The sequence below is a fragment of the Salvelinus alpinus genome, chromosome 3, assembly GCF_045679555.1.
Source record: "Salvelinus alpinus chromosome 3, SLU_Salpinus.1, whole genome shotgun sequence".
Taxonomy (NCBI): domain Eukaryota; kingdom Metazoa; phylum Chordata; class Actinopteri; order Salmoniformes; family Salmonidae; genus Salvelinus; species Salvelinus alpinus.
Genome location: NC_092088.1, coordinates 41,733,987 through 41,750,591, shown reverse-complemented (window position 1 = coordinate 41,750,591; position 16,605 = coordinate 41,733,987). Strand labels below are relative to the sequence as shown.

The 16,605-nt window shown below is 41.8% G+C and overlaps 2 protein-coding genes across 2 annotated transcripts; one reads left to right on the top strand and one right to left on the bottom strand.

Annotated features, from left to right (window-relative positions):
* Positions 1-5,317: 5,317 nt before the first annotated feature.
* mxtx1 (mix-type homeobox gene 1) lies at positions 5,318-11,216 on the bottom strand. Its single transcript, XM_071392850.1, has 3 exons — positions 10,502-11,216; positions 9,917-10,101; positions 5,318-8,941 (listed from the first exon to the last, which is right to left on the bottom strand). Exons 1-3 carry the CDS (start codon positions 10,521-10,523, stop codon positions 8,240-8,242), a joined length of 909 nt encoding a protein of 302 aa, XP_071248951.1. The 5' UTR covers positions 10,524-11,216; the 3' UTR covers positions 5,318-8,239.
* Positions 11,217-12,358: 1,142 nt separating this feature from the next.
* tmem254 (transmembrane protein 254) lies at positions 12,359-15,953 on the top strand. Its single transcript, XM_071392849.1, has 4 exons — positions 12,359-12,545; positions 13,735-13,838; positions 14,496-14,555; positions 15,075-15,953. The coding sequence occupies exons 1-4, from the start codon at positions 12,459-12,461 to the stop codon at positions 15,196-15,198; spliced, it is 375 nt and encodes a 124-aa protein (XP_071248950.1). The 5' UTR covers positions 12,359-12,458; the 3' UTR covers positions 15,199-15,953.
* The last annotated feature ends 652 nt before the right edge of the window (positions 15,954-16,605 follow it).

Here is a 16,605-nt window from a genome sequence, read left to right as displayed (position 1 = left end):
AGAGAACATTTACTTGAAATTAATTGTGCATGCAAATGAATCCGATAGCCATATACCCGGCCAGCTGTCTGGATCGCCACGACCCCAACCAACCTCTACTCACTGGACCCTTATTGATCACTCGATTAAGCATGCCTCTCCTTAATGTAAATATGCCTTGTCCATTACTGTTCTGGTTAGTGTTTATTGGCTTATTTCACTGTAGAGATTCTAGCCCTGCTCACTATACCATATCCAACCTCTCAGTTCCACCACCCACATATGCGATGACATCACCTGGTTTCAATGATGTTTCTAGAGACAATATCTCTCTCATCATCACTCAATACCTAGGTTTACCTCCACTGTATTCACATCCTACCATACCTTTGTCTGTACATTATTCCTTTAAACTATTTTATCGCCCCCAGAAACTTCCTTTTACTCTCTGCTCTAGTAGCTCTAGGCGACCAATTCTCATAGCTTTTAGCCGTACCCTTATCCTACTCCTCCTCTGTTCCTCTGGTGATGTAGAGGTGAATCCAGGCCCTGCAGTACCTAGCTCCACTCCTATTCCCCAGGCGCTCTCTTTTGATGACTTCTGTAACCGTAATAGCCTTGGCTTCATGCATGTTAACATTAGAAGCCTCCTCCCTAAGTTTGTTTTGTTCACTGCTTTAGCACACTCTGCCAACCCGGATGTTTTAGCCGTGTCTGAATCCTGGCTTAGAAAGACCACCAAAAATTCTGACATTTTCATCCCCAATTACAAGATTTTCAGACAAGATAGAACGGCCAAAGGGGGCGGTGTTGCAATCTACTGCAAAGACTGCCTGCAGAGTTCTGTTTTACTATCCAGGTCTGTTCCCAAACAATTTGAACTTCTACTTTTAAAAATCCACCTCTCTAAAAACAAGTCTCTCACCGTTGCCGCCTGCTATAGACCACCCTCTGCCCCCAGCTGTGCTCTGGACACTATATGTGAACTGATTGCCCCCCATCTATCTTCAGAGCTCGTGCTGCTAGGCGACCTAAATTTGAACATGCTCAACACCCCAGCCACCCTACAATCTAAGCTTGATGCCCTCAATCTCACACAAATTATCAATGAACCTACCAGGTACCACCCCAATTCCGTAAACACGGGTACCCTCATAGATATCATCCTAACAAACTTGCCCTCCAAATACACCTCTGCTGTTTTCAACCAAGATCTCAGCGATCACTGCCTCATTGCCTGCATCCGTAATGGGTCAGCGGTCAAACGACCTCCACTCATCACTGTCAAACGCTCCCTGAAACACTTCAGCGAGCAGGCCTTTCTAATCGACCTGGCCGGGGTATCCTGGAAGGATATTGATCTCATCCCGTCAGTAGAGGATGCCTGGTCATTTTTTTTAAATGCCTTCCTCACCATCTTGAATAAGCATGCCCCATTCAAGAAATTTAGAACCAGGAACAGATATAGCCCTTGGTTCTCTCCTGACCTGACTGCCCTTAACCAACAGAAAAACATCCTATGGCGTTCTGCATTAGCATCGAACAGCCCCCGTGATATGCAACTTTTCAGGGAAGCCAGAAACCATTATACACAGGCAGTTAGAACAGCCAAGGCTAGCTTTTTCAAGCAGAAATTTGCTTCCTGCAACACAAATTCAAAAAAGTTCTGGGACACCGTAAAGTCCATGGAGAATAAGAACACCTCCTCCCAGCTTCCAACCGCTCTGAAGATAGGAAACACTGTCACCACCGACAAATCCACTATAATTGAGAATTTCAATAAGCATTTTTCTACGGCTGGCCATGCTTTCCACCTGGCTACCCCTACCCCGGACAACAGCACTGCCCTCCCCTCTGCTACTCGCCCAAGCCTTCCCCATTTCTCTTTCTCCCAAATACAGTCAGCTGATGTTCTAAATGAGCTGCAAAATCTGGACCCTTACAAATCAGCCGGGCTAGATAATCTGGACCCTTTCTTTCTAAAACTATCTGCTGAAATTGTTGCCACCCCTATTACTAGCCTCTTCAACCTCTCTTTCGTGTCGTCTGAGATCCCCAAAGATTGGAAAGCAGCTGCGGTTATCCCCCTCTTCAAAGGGGGGGACACTCTTGACCCTAACTGCTACAGACCTATATCTATCCTACCCTGCCTTTCTAAGGTCTTCGAAAGCCAAGTCAACAAACAGATTACCGACCATTTCGAATCCCACCACACCTTCTCCGCTATGCAATCTGGTTTCAGAGCTGGTCATGGGTGCACCTCAGCCACGCTCAAGGTCATAAACGATATCGTAACCGCCATCGATAGGAAACAATACTGTGCAGCCGTATTCATTGACCTGGCCAAGGCTTTTGACTCTGTCAATCACCACATCCTCATCGGCAGACTCGACAGCCTTGGTTTCTCTAATGATTGCCTCGCCTGGTTCACCAACTACTTCTCTGATCGAGTTCAGTGTGTCAAATCGGAGGGTCTGTTGTCCGGGCCTCTGGCAGTCTCTATGGGGGTGCCACAGGGTTCAATTCTTGGACCGACTCTCTTCTCTGTATACATCAATGATGTCGCTCTTGCTGCTGGTGATTCTCTGATCCACCTCTACGCAGACGACACTATTCTGTATACTTCTGGCCCTTCTTTTGACACTGTGTTAACAACCCTCCAGGCGAGCTTCAATGCCATACAACTCTCCTTCCGTGGCCTCCAACTGCTCTTAAATACAAGTAAAACTAAATGCATGCTCTTCAACCGATCGCTGCCTGCTCCTGCCCGCCTGTCCAACATCACTACTTTGGACGGCTCTGACTTAGAATATGTGGACAACTACAAATACCTAGGTGTCTGGTTAGACTGTAAACTCTCCTTCCAGACTCACATCAAACATCTCCAATCCAAAGTCAAATCTAGAATTGGCTTCCTATTCCGCAACAAAGCATCCTTTACTCATGCTGCCAAACATACCCTTGTAAAACTGACCATCCTACCAATCCTCGACTTCGGTGATGTCATTTACAAAATAGCCTCCAAAACCCTACTCAATAAATTGGATGTAGTCTATCACAGTGCCATCCGTTTTGTCACCAAAGCCCCATATACTACCCACCACTGCGACCTGTACACTCTCGTTGGCTGGCCCTCGCTTCATACTCGTCGCCAAACCCACTGGTTCCAGGTCATCTACAAGACCCTGCTAGGTAAAGTCCCCCCTTATCTCAGCTCGCTGGTCACCATAGCAGCACCTACCTGTAGCACGCGCTCCAGCAGGTATATCTCTCTAGTCACCCCCAAAACCAATTCTTCCTTTGGACGCCTCTCCTTCCAGTTCTCTGCTGCCAATGACTGGAACGAACTACAAAAATCTCTGAAACTGGAAACACTTATCTCCCTCACTAGCTTTAAGCACCAGCTGTCAGAGCAGCTCATAGATTACTGCACCTGTACATAACCCATCTACAATTTAGCCCAAACAACTACCTCTTTACCTACTGTATTTATTTATTAATTTATTTTGCTCCTTTGCACCCCATCATTTCTGTCTCTACTTTGCACTTTCTTCCACTGCAAACCAACCATTCCAGTGTTTTTTAGTTTTTATTTTACTTGCTGTGTTGTATTCACTTCGCCTCCATGGCCTTTTTATATTTTTATTTATTTATACATATATTTGTTTGCCTTCACCTCCCTTATCTCACCTCACTTGCTCTCATTGTATATAGACTTATTTTTTTTCACTGTATTATTGACTATATGTTTGTCTTACTCCATGTGTAACTATGTGTTGTTGTATGTGTCGAACTGCTTTGCTTTATCTTGGCCAGGTCGCAATTGTAAATGAGAACGTGTTCTCAATTTGCCTACCTGGTTAAATAAAGGTTAAATAAAATAAATAAAATAAAGAATCAAAATCTTTGTCTCAGTAGCTACGGTAACTGATAAGTCTCCAGTGCTTCATTTGGATTGGTGCGCTCTTCTACCATATTTCTAGATACTACCTTTTTTTCATGTGACATGTGCACACAAATGCATGCACAGACACGCACATGCACATACTTACACACACAAACACACACACACACATGCACATGAACACACACACACAAACGCAAAGACGTGCGGACACACACACACAGTGTCAATTTTCCAATGTGTAACAAGCTTGGGGAAGACAGGCATATGACTGATGGGTTGTTCCATCAACTGCTGACAGTTCTAGGGTATGAGTCCAGCCTTCACAAAAAATATGGCCTGTAATTTCATCAATCCCTCAGTGTGGTCCTGTATTGCACATTCTAATTTAAGAGCTCATCTCAGGGCTTTGTGATTGCTCCCCTCTCTCCTGTCTTATTGCACATCTTCACTTGAGTTTGAGTTTATTTTTATTTTTACAGGGACAGTGCACATTAATCAACGTTTCAGTAAAAGTGCCGGTTTTAGCCAGCCGGCTAATTTTCAACCGCAGTCCCTGGGCAGGTTATTAAAAACAATTACAATATAGACAATAGCAATATAGAACAAGCAAGACATAGCAACATAGGACAAGCAAGACATAGCATACAGACAGAGCAACATAGGACAAGCAAGACGTAGCATACAGACAGAGCAACATAGAACAAAAAGCAGCAAGACAAAATTCATAAAAGCAACAAAGTGTTTCCACACCTTACAAGTTACAGACAACAGACATGGAAAGCGGCAACACACAGCTAGGGACCATGTTCACAAATCTGATTGACCTTTAGCCATGTCTTCAAGCATTTTGTGAAAGTGTGATATGCCATTGATTGATGCTGCTTGGAATGGGATGGGGGAAAACTGTGTGTGTGTGTGTGTGTGTGTGTGTGTGTGTGTGTGTGTGTGTGTGTGTGTGTGTGTGTGTGTGTGTGTGTGTGTGTGTGTGTGTGTGTGTGTGTGTGTGTGTGTGTGTGTGTGTGTGTGTGTGTGTGTGTGTGTGTGTACATGCATATCTCTGTGTTCTCTTTAGGTCTCTCCGGTACACTACTACGAAATATCACTATGCAAATAATCCTTTTGTTATGTTCACCTCCCATATACAAACATTTTCCTAAATGTTCCTCTATGACCTGTGTAATGAATGATGCTACTGTGAATGAATTGTGCTGCTGGGTGAGAGCAACAGATGTCTCTCTTTCCATTGTGTCTCGCAGCCCATTTCCCCCTGTGGAGCAGGTGTGACTACAGAGGTAGCAGTCGCGGGAAAATGTTGGTCATAGCAACAGATATACACCTCCCTACTCAGCTGATCTGGTGGATGCTGTTGTATTATGAGAGGTAGAGTGAGGTCATCGGTTGATTCGATTTGATTTATTTCATTCATGCTTGCAGTCGACAAGACTGAATATTGCAGAATGCACAGTTACATTTAGACAAAAACAAAAACACAGGGGATTACATTCAATGAAAAGGTTCCTAGCTTACAAGAAACTACAGTTTAAAAAGTCACATTTGGCTATTAAAAAGTCTGATGGCAGTGGCTATGGTAGAACGTGTCAGCCTGTTTGTCCTTGTGTGGATGCTGGACAGTCGTTTCTGGTTGTAAAGAACTCTGCCAGTACTGTCTCCCCTTTCTGTGTGGTAAGACGTCATGTAGAAGGGTGGTCAGTTTGGCGCATGCCGGGAGGGATCTTCTATGGTGTCCATAGAAATCTTACAATATCATTATCATTAGACATATCCATGAGCGATAGAAAAATGGATGGTACAGACGGTCTGATTTGTATTATAAAAGAGTGTGGTTTTAGAATTATAGTTGGAAACATATACAGTCTTTTTGAACCATTTATCCTTTATTTTTCCCATGAAGGTTGACTTTTTTTGAGAGAGAGACCTGAAAAAAATTCAAAACACGGGCACTACAATACATAATGTAGAAGCAGAATGGAGTTTCAAAACATGGGCTCTACAATACATAATATTGAAGCAGAATGGAGTTTCAAAACATGGGCTCTACAATACATAATATAGAAGCAGAATGGAGTTTCAAAACATGGGCACTACAATACATAATATAGAAGCAGAATGGAGTTTCAAAACATGGGCACTACAATACATAATATAGAAGCAGAATGGAGTTTCAAAACATCGGCACTACAATATATAGAAGCAGAATGGAGTTTCAAAACATTGGCTCTACAATACATAATATAGAAGCAGAATGGAGTTTCAAAACATGGGCTCTACAATACATAATATAGAAGCAGAATGGAGTTTCAAAATATGGTCACTACAATACATAATATAGAAGCAGAATGGAGTTTCAAAACATGGGCTCTACAAAACATAATATAGAAGCAGAATGGAGTTTCAAAACATGGGCTCTACAATACATAATATAGAAGCAGAATGGAGTTTCAAAACATGGGCTCTACAATACATAATATAGAAGCAGAATGGAGTTTTAAAATATGGTCACTACAATACATAATATAGAAGCAGAATGGAGTTTCAAAACATGGGCTCTACAATACATAATATAGAAGCAGAATGGAGTTTCAAAACATGGGCTCTACAATACATAATATAGAAGCAGAATGGAGTTTCAAAACATGGGCTCTACAATACATAATATAGAAGCAGAATGGAGTTTCAAAACATGGGCTCTACAATACATAATATAGAAGCAGAATGGAGTTTCAAAACATGGGCTCTACAATACATAATATAGAAGCAGAATGGAGTTTCAAAACATGGTCACTACAATACATAATATAGAAGCAGAATGGAGTTTCAAAACATGGGCACTACAATACATAATATAGAAGCAGAATGGAGTTTCAAAACATGGGCTCTACAATATATAATATAGAAGCAGAATGGAGTTTCAAAACATGGGCTCTACAATACATAATATAGAAGCAGAATGGAGTTTCAAAACATGGGCTCTACAATACATAATATAGAAGCAGAATGGAGTTTCAAAACATGGGCTCTACAATACATAATATAGAAGCAGAATGGAGTTTCAAAACATGGGCATTACAATACATAATATAGAAGCAGAATGGAGTTTCAAAACATGGGCACTACAATATATAGAAGCAGAATGGAGTTTCAAAAATCTATAAAAATGTATCCTATAATATATGGTAATTAAAATTGGTCATCATGGTAATCGAGCATAAGAGTAATGACAAATGCCACTTCATACAGCAGCTTGTATGGACAATTTAAGAGTTATGGTCAGAAACAGCATTATAATTGATACACGGTACATTGACCAGCTCCTTGCATTCCCATACTATGAATCTGTGACTTACAAGCACCATCTAGTGGATATATGTTGCTTTACACTGTGCAAGAGGGACAACGGATCAAATGCATGACAAATGCAGATGAGTGTAAAGGAACGTCAATTCAAAGCCTTACTCAGTGGATTCACAACCATCTTGAAGGCCTACTTAGTCTCTCTGTGTTTTAAATACCCTTCATTATGGCATGATACTTTATGAATCAAAACGATATGACTTCCTCTAAATCAAAGGTGTTTTTATACAATGGATTTGTTCTTATCAAATCACATGCGCCGAATACAATAGGTGTAGACCTTACAGTGAAAAGCCCTTAACCAACAATTCAGTTTTAAGAAAATACTTTAAAAAAAGTAAGAGATAAGAATAACTAATAATTAAAGAACAGCAGTAAATAACAATAGCTGGGCTATATACAGAGGGTACCGGTACAGAGTCAATCTGTCAATGTGCAGGGGCACCGTATAGAGGTAAGTATCTACATGTAGGTAGAGTTATTAAAGTGGCTATGCATAGGTAATAACAGAGAGTAGCAGCAGCGTGGGGGGTGGAGGGTGGCAATGCAAATAGTCTGAGTAGTGCAGGAAGTGATAGTGCAGGAAGTGATAGATAAATAAATAGATACATTTTAGGTTATTGAAATGAATTGGGATGAAGTACATGGGAGAATAAATTGAATCATTGTGGAATTACTAAGGACATTTGATCCTCTCTCTCTCTCTCTCTCTCTCTCTCTCTCTCTCTCTCTCTCTCTCTTTCTCTTTCTCTTTCTCTTTCTCTCTCTGTCTCTCTCTCTCTTTCTCTCTCTGGGCGCATTTAGTCCACAGAAACACAGGCTATACAGTAAACCCTCTCGTACTCCCACAAACATACAAAATGCTACAATAATAATAACAATAAAGAGATTGTCTATCATTCAAAAAAAAAGTGAGATAAGACTTCAGCAGTAAACCAGTTCGTCCCCATTGGGGTGGCTGTCCAGTCCATCTCCCTCCTGCTACTCTCCCTCCAGCTCTCCCAGGATCTCCTGCAGGGACATGGCCGGGAGCTCTGGTAAGGGGGCATAGTGCGGGGCTTGTCCTGGGTATTCTGTGGTAGACATAGCCATGCTCCAGGAGCCATCCAATCGGGAACCTTGGTCTTCCATCGGAGGGGTGTTCTCTTGTCCAACCTCCCAGCAGCCGGAATCCGGGGTGGCTGTGGCCTGGGTCTGGGAAATGGGGCCTCCATAGGCTTCCTGGGGGTTGTTGTAGAAGGGCTGCTGCTCGGCTGAGCGATGGTAGAGGAAGGCCTTGCTGGAGCCTGAGCTGTAGTTCCTCACCTCCAGAGGAGAGGGGCTCCACATGGACTGGACTGGAGTCGTCTGATCAACCGCCTGGGGCCAGGCTCCTTGAACCATCTGGTGCCCGGGGCTCTTCATGTGCGTGCTGGAGCTGTATCCCAGCACCCTGGCCTGCCTGTTGTGGCCAGTCTCCTCCGCTCCAGGGTATGGTGGAAAGTAGCGTCCATAGAAAAAGTAATCCTCCTCCTTCACCTGGGCGGGGTAGGCAGGGGGCAGGCAGGGGGGGGTGGACAGAGGGGCAATGCTGTGGTGGGTAGTGAACCCACCAGGGGAGTGTAAGCCAGAGTCTGATTGGCACATAAACTTCTTAGCTCCCTTACACTTCAGAGTCCGAGCCCTCCTGTTCTGGAACCACACCTGGAGAGAAATTGCAAAACAACTGTGTTATAACACTGCATTTAGAATGTACATCCAACGCAAACAGAAACTGTGTTTCAGTTAGTTGACTCCAGTGACGATAGAATAGAATTATCTGCTTTGAGCCCATGTTAATAATTTACCAAGCAGCTGTAGAATACAGTGAGAGCATTGGGGCTTATCTTGCTTTTGTCTCCTCTGTTTACTATAAGTGTTTTACATTCTGCCAGTCAGACCAAACGAACTGCAGATAAAACCGCTTACATCATCATATTGAATTAAAAGATAAACAGAAACCCTGGTACCAGTATCAGCAGCACACATGCAGGCCCCATTTTGAACACAGGGCATTTGTAATATAAACCAAGCCCACTACACTCGCGTGTGCGTGCGTCTGTGCATGCATGTTCCAGCATGCTTATGTAACGGATGTGAAATGGCTAGCTAGTTAGCGGGTACGCGCTAGTAGCGTTTCAATCAGTTACGTCACTTGCTCTGAAACCTAGAAGTAGTGTTGCCCCTTGCGCAGCAAGGGCCGCGGGTTTTGTGGAGCGATGGGTAACGACGCTCAGTGGGTGACTGTTGTTGATGTGTGCAGAGGGTCCCTGGTTCGCGCCCGTGTCGGGGCGAGGGGACGTACTAAAGTTATACTGTTACATTGGTGCCGTGACCCGGATCACTGGTTGCTGCGGAAAAGGAGGAGGTTGAAAGGGGGGTGAGTGTAACGGATGTGAAATGGCTAGCTAGTTAGCGGGTACGCGCTAGTAGCGTTTCAATCAGTTACGTCACTTGCTCTGAAACCTAGAAGTAGTGTTGCCCCTTGCTCTGCAAGGGCCGCGGCCTTTGTGGAGCGATGGGTAACGACGCTTCGTGGGTGTCAGTTATTGATGTGTGCAGAGGGTCCCTGGTTCGCACCCGAGGTCGGGGCGAGGGGACGTACTAAAGTTATACTGTTACACTTACATGTGTGCTTACCTGGATACGAGATTCAGGTAGCCCTGTTTTCTGGGACAGGCTCTCTCTCAGGCTGATGCCAGGGTAAGGGTCTGTCTCAAAGGTGACACGGAGTAGCTCCACGTGCTCTTTGGAGAAGCTGGTCCTCTTTCTGCGGTTGGTACTCCGGGACGAGACTCCGGTAACAGCCAACTGTCCAGGTACATCTGAGGGGAAAACAACAGGTTCCAGATCAGACATGAGCAAGAGGAGCCCAGGGCACGAAAGGTCGTGGCAGGTGGTCTTATCATGTAGTAAGTCTGTCTCCAGGATAGGTTGCTTAGGCAAGAATCTATATGTGACTCTATCACCTTGAAGCATTACGACTGGTAAACCTACCCCATAGGACCAAAACATCTGTAAAGTTCCTTTGATATTTCAAACCCCAAAAATTCATTGTTTTTACAAAAGCAAATGTTCAGTTTTAGAGAATTTAAAAAAAGTTACTAAATAAATAAATTTCCCCCCAAAAATGACAATAATTATAATCTGTGATTCACCTGGCCTACTCAAAGATAGAAAGCTGATATTGTCTATATGCTGTGTCAGCCAGTGACCTCTCCTTACCGGTGCTGGTGTCCTTCCACATGATGTGTAGGAATCTGTAGGTGTTCTGTGTTGCTATAGATGCTCCTCCATGAAGGCTCTCAAGACATAGCTGTCTCCCATATATATAGGCCGCCCTTTTATATACTCTGGACCCAACAGCTATCCCCGCCTTAGTTTGGCAGTTTAGGGGCGGGTAAGTTTGTGTTGCCCTGGGGGTTGTCTTAGCGGTACTGAGGCCAAGATAATCTGAATGTTTTTTGGACTAACCAATGGCCCTCTCACATTCACATCATCCTCTCATCCTCATCACATGCAAGGTCATTGGCACACAAGGAGACATAAAATACATGACTGAATAAAATACTACTCGTGTGCCTTATAAACAAGTGTTTGGCATTGTGTCCACAGAAACTATTACAGCTGCTAACTTTTTTTTGTATTCACAAATTCATTGGTTTGTTTGCACCCACTAAGCAAACAATTGTCTTGAAGAAATATCAACTCACATGCCGTCTTAGTGAAACGCAAAATGCCATTCACGAATTGAACCTTTTCCACAACTGCTGTTTTCTATTGAAATGCAACACAGATGCAAGATATAAAAATAAGAAAAACAAGGATGTGTAATTGTTTGGTGATTAATAGGACCATTATCAACATGCTGCCTCAACTCCCATTAATGTATAGGCCCAATACAGTGAAAGGCCAGGGGTTGCGCTGGTTTCATCATGGCCTATGGGAAAGACTGACCCAGAGGACAGTGAACTTTCAGCTCAGTGACACTGATAGAAATGTAGGGACACCACACACAAGTATTTAAACACACAAGTAGTTGAACCAAAAAACAATAATATTATGTAAATAGTACAATATACTGTAATATATCTTAGTATTTTATCTCTTACTGGTGTTAATATTATTATATAGTAATAATCCCAAATAACATTTAACAAAATGCAATAACAGCACTGTTATCTCTACTTTTAATATCAGCCGGTGAGACATTCCTTGTCTTTTCTTTCCTTATCTGGACTGCTAGGATCAGTGTCCCGATGTTTTGGAACGGCTACCCGACAGCAATTCATTCTGGGGGTTATGCAAATCCTATTACACCTTTGGTACTATAAGCCTATTGCAAAACCAGTATTGTCCTCCTCAATGCATACATAGCCTATAACATTTGCATTTGCACACTTCAGAACGTGTCATATGATGGCTCCTCACATGCTGTTTCATCACTGCTTCAAATAAAAGCTATATTACAAAATAAACAAGTTAAACTCATAGCACATGCAAATACATTGTCTCTATTTCACAATGGCCTCATGTAGGCTATTCTTTGAGTTCATGAACTGTTTTGCTCAGGATTTTAAATACTTTCGACACACAGTTTTACATGCAACGATCAGTGAGTAAATAAGTAATGATAACTAGTTTGACCAATTTCCCATTTGACTAATGGTGTAAAAACCATAAAGTGATTGATTCGTTATTGTCATGCAGATAGAGATATCTAGACTATGAGGATCAGCTTGTAAATACCTTAGGTCCCATGACCATTTTACTGTAGAACCATTAGCTTAGATCTAGTCTACATCCATTACCCACTTTTACTGAGCTTTAATCCTATAACTTTGAATAAAATAGACGAAAATCATTGGCAAATACATTTACTTGCCAATGATTTTCGTCTATTCTATTCAGAGTTGTAAATGTATAATACATAAAAAATACATGCACACATACAATGCATGCACTTTTGACTTTTCTCTTTATTTTAGTCACGGCTATTCGTATTTCGAAACAAAATAGCACTTGTCTCAAATCAATATTGAACCTTGGATATCATATGACTGATAAAGACATCATCCTACCGTACTCTAATCCCTTTCATAGACAGAAGTCTCGGTACAAAAAAGTTCCGTTGTTTTTGTTGCACGTGTTAATTTGAGAGCGGGACATATTAAACGCCACCATGGCCAAAAGCGATGGGTGTCATTATTTCAGAAGAACCAGTATTTTTTGGATAACTACAGTGGCGCTTTCGATGGGATACTTCACAGTAAGTCAAAGCCACAAAACGTGGATGGTTTTGAAGCAATTATAAAGCAAATTGTTGAGTTGACTGTGCCAGTCACCGTGCCGTAAACATAGCCAAGGCGTCACCACGAATAGACTCCGGGTGAATCTCTATTTTACTCGGCCAACTTTCTGTCTTTTATTCAGACATTTGTTTTTGTTGTTTATTATTGAATTCCCGTGAAGTCCAGGACGAAGTAGTACAGTATTTAGCTTACGAAGTTAGCCTGGATGTTGCGCTTGCAATGAAAGTGTATCCAGGTCATCAACCCTGCGAGTTAAATATGAATTATTCCTGCAGTAAGATCCCGGCAAATACAATTCATTTGAACATTTGTAATTCATTGAAAAAATATATATTGTATAGTTTCCGTTGTAATTACCGACTTTTAAGCTATCTATTATTGCAGTTACTTGTGGTGTGGGGGGAGTGGAAGAATGTACCTGCGCTGCGGAATGGAAAGGATCGAAAGAATTCCATGATATTGTAACGTAAGATAGCCTTTGACATTTCTCTAACCAGGGCTATTTATCAGCCATATGAACCCTATAGATAACGCATTATGTTTGGAATGTGGGGAAAGGGTGAGTTTAACTTAACATAGCAGGCGTGAAAATATCATTTGGGTGCCATATGTCTCTTAGTAGTTTAGTTCTATTCTGGCTAAATAATATCTCCTCATTGACACATAATTTCCCCACCACATCTATCGTGTACGTTGCCTTCCTCAGTCATGTCAGAGGTCATACTAATGTCAGGATGTGTGTGCCAACACGGGAACCCCAGTGACAACTGCTTGCTAGGACTGCCAGCAAAGCTAAATGAGTTTGGCTATACCCGAACAATGATGAGCCAAAAGTGGAGAGTTAGTGCACAATGGCCTCTGCACAAGCTGGAAGCCCTCTGGAATGTATTGGCCTGAATAGTCTTTTTGTTAAGCAGGTTGCAACCTGTCAGAGGTGGACATAATATTCAAAACTCAATGTTGCAGTGACCGTGTGATTATATTAGAAAATGACTTGGATGGGGGACATGTGTACCTAATTAATGTTGTCAAAAGTTGTGGAAGCAATTCATGTGTACTTGGCGCTGTTTATAACATGCTATTTAGTGAAAACTATGTGTATTCCATGAGCTGACTGTCTGGCCGCATCTCTGTTCTGTGTTTCAGTGGACAGTGTTCTGGCCACAGCAGGTCCCCTATGACAACCTGGGTCCGCTTGGCACCCTGTCCAGATACCTGGTGAACAATTACCATTCTCTCATGTACAAAGGGTAAGTTAGTGTTTCTCCATGATAATGTTTACACGATTCTGTCATCAAGTAGTATTCGTCAAAATGTTGGCCAAACAACTTTATAGTCAGAATGAGGATAGTCAATGTGAAATTGAAAGAAATGCTGAATGAAACTGTAGTTACAATGTCAAGCACATGCAACTTCTACAGTTGTTAGGCCTATCTCTGTAATAACTAATCATTTTAGATTTAGCATGGAAATGAACAAGGAATAATTACTGCACTGGGTAGGTTTGCCATTACACCATATCACTGTAAATGAGATTTCGAATGATGTGCCAAGTACCCACAGAATGCAGAGGCTTGGTCAGTCTGCATAATCCACTGTGTCCCACCATTTTCACACTCTTATCACAACATTTTCAAACAGTGTAACACTTCCACTCATCAATCACATACATGACCGCTTATGAAATATCAAAGAAACACTCACACATTTTATATCCGCACAAGACCAATGTGTTTTCTGTTTTTGAATCTCTAATCAATTGCTGTGGTGTGGGACCATTACACTGTAGCTAGAGGAAATCATAAAATCATTGGTCACTTGCCTGTAAGACTGTTTTTAAAGAAAGCTGTTAGACATTGACTAGAAACATCCTCATTCTGAATGTTGGGTGTTGCTCTGTGTTTCAGATGGTGGGCAACCTGGGTCATCCACGTGGCAGAAGCCCTTGTTGCCATGAAGGTCTGCAGGTAAGATGGATGTTCATATATCCATGTCTCCTCTAGGGGGTGCTATTGTTCTGCTTTCTATCAGGCTCCCTCTAGTGACATGCTATCACACCTACTTTAAAACCCCTGTAGGTCTAAACATTTAGATCGCAATATCTACTAAGCTAACATATGTAATTGTTTTAAGATGGTCATAAAATGTATAATTTAGCCCTTTTAATTTAGAATTGTAGGAACCTTGTCGTTATATAACAAATATTTGATAATACATTGAATTTGGCCTTTACTGCTATGGGCCAACACATTGAATAACACATTGATAAATGGCAAAACCAAAAGTTCAAAAATAAATATTTTTTATTTTATTTTGACCAATGTTTGGTGACGTTATTTTTGGCACATTTTACCCTCTACGCACTTTTAGCAATTTTTACAGCCGGGCCATTGTGTTGTAGTCACTGACACTGAACCTGAGACTAAACTGCTGCCTGTCTGTGTGTGTGTGTGTGTGTGTGTGTGTGTGTGTCACTCTCTTCACAGTGACAAAGGGGTGGACGGCACAATGACACGTTGCCTCTGGTTTGTCCAGACGGCGCTGTTTGGCTTTGCCTCTCTCGGCCTGCTTCTCAAATACAAACCTGACCACAGGACCAAACAACACTGATGCCACAAGGAAGACCCTGCTGCAGAACAGAGTCTATAGTCTTTATAGACTACAGCACCACTTCCTCTACAAATAATGAGTGGCCATGGCATGATGTGAACTTTTATCTGCAAACTGGTTTATCTGTTCGGGAACAAGATAGTAATTTGTGATTACAGATTTTTTTTTAGTGCCCAGAGGACCATAAATAAAATAGCTTACAACATTGTGATTGTTAAGGACCTTTAGACCGTCCGATTGAACAGTAGAAACATTCAAGCCGTCAAAACTCTTCATCTTACAATACATAACTATTGTGAAGCTTCCAACCACACACCCAACATTCCTCAGAAAATAAATGCACTTTTTTTGTCCAGGATATTTTTTGGGGACAGAATGCAATGCACTGTTTATACAGAGATTATCACAAGGTTCAAAATGACAAAATATTTTCTGTTTTATATCATGATGGAAAAGTACCAAGTTTTCCTACAAAATGTTTTCTAATCATGCTAGAGAATTTTCAAATGTTAAGTTCAGATCACCCATTTTAATCACTGTTTACATTGCTCTATCTTGTTTTAATGATAAAGGACTACAGATGTTTCTTAACTTTCCTTAGATTACATTAGATTAGATGAATCCATTTGCCTTTAAGCATGAGCGTGCTGGGAATTCATTCACAAATTAATATAGATAAGGGATAAGATGAGAGATGAAGAGTGAAGTTGTCTAATTTATAACCTGTGACAAATAAAGAGTGATTGATGAACAAACTTGGCTGTTTAAATCTACTTTATTTTTGTCCACCTCTGTCTATCATACTGTCTACACCTTGAGTGCTTGGACAGCCATGATGAGGACATAACATCATGGCGTACTGTCCCAACAGAATCTCTTGTACAGGGCCTGGTTTCCCAAAAATATCTTAAGGCTAAGTTCATTTTAGAACCCTACAGTGGTGACCCGTCATTCAGGGAAGGTGGGGGTGTGTTATTTTGGCATTAACACGTGTCACATATCAGTTTGCAAACAATGTAAAGAAAATATATATATACAGTATATCATTGAGTTAATAACGGTGCATCCAAACATGGTCTCTTTTTTGTTTTCTTGAGTAAGGCAGCTATAAAATGCAGATGTTTCAGCCTAGCTCAGCGCTTTCTGTGGTGGGGCAAGCCAGGAGAAAATACAGAGCGTTGCGCAGTGATTGGCTCAGTGTTCTGTCACTCATGGGGACACTACGTCACCGCCAAGTCTAAGGGTAGAGCTCGAAAATTCAAGGCTCTTGGGTGCTTCTATAGAGTAACATTAGAAGTGTCCATCCAGGAAGGCTCAAGATCATTGGCCACAGATAAAATGACGTCAAATCACGTTATATCTATAGTAGCTTTGATTGGACTGATCGTGTCAACATCATACTTTCAA

What these genes read in the sequence shown, in the direction of transcription:
- tmem254 (XM_071392849.1), top strand. Translation starts at nt 12,459, where the DNA reads ATGGCCAAAAGCGATGGGTGTCATTATTTCAGAAGAACCAGTATTTTT. An exon ending in TTTCGATGGGATACTTCACA is followed by an intron (nt 12,546 to 13,734) that starts GTAAGTCAAAGC and finishes TCTGTGTTTCAG; the next exon opens with TGGACAGTGTTCTGGCCACA. An exon ending in CATTCTCTCATGTACAAAGG is followed by an intron (nt 13,839 to 14,495) that starts GTAAGTTAGTGT and finishes TCTGTGTTTCAG; the next exon opens with ATGGTGGGCAACCTGGGTCA.
- mxtx1 (XM_071392850.1), bottom strand. Translation starts at nt 10,523, where the DNA reads ATGTGGAAGGACACCAGCACCG. An exon ending in GTGGAAGGACACCAGCACCG is followed by an intron (nt 10,102 to 10,501) that starts GTAAGGAGAGGT and finishes TTTTCCCCTCAG; the next exon opens with ATGTACCTGGACAGTTGGCT. An exon ending in TACCTGAATCTCGTATCCAG is followed by an intron (nt 8,942 to 9,916) that starts GTAAGCACACAT and finishes ATTTCTCTCCAG; the next exon opens with GTGTGGTTCCAGAACAGGAG.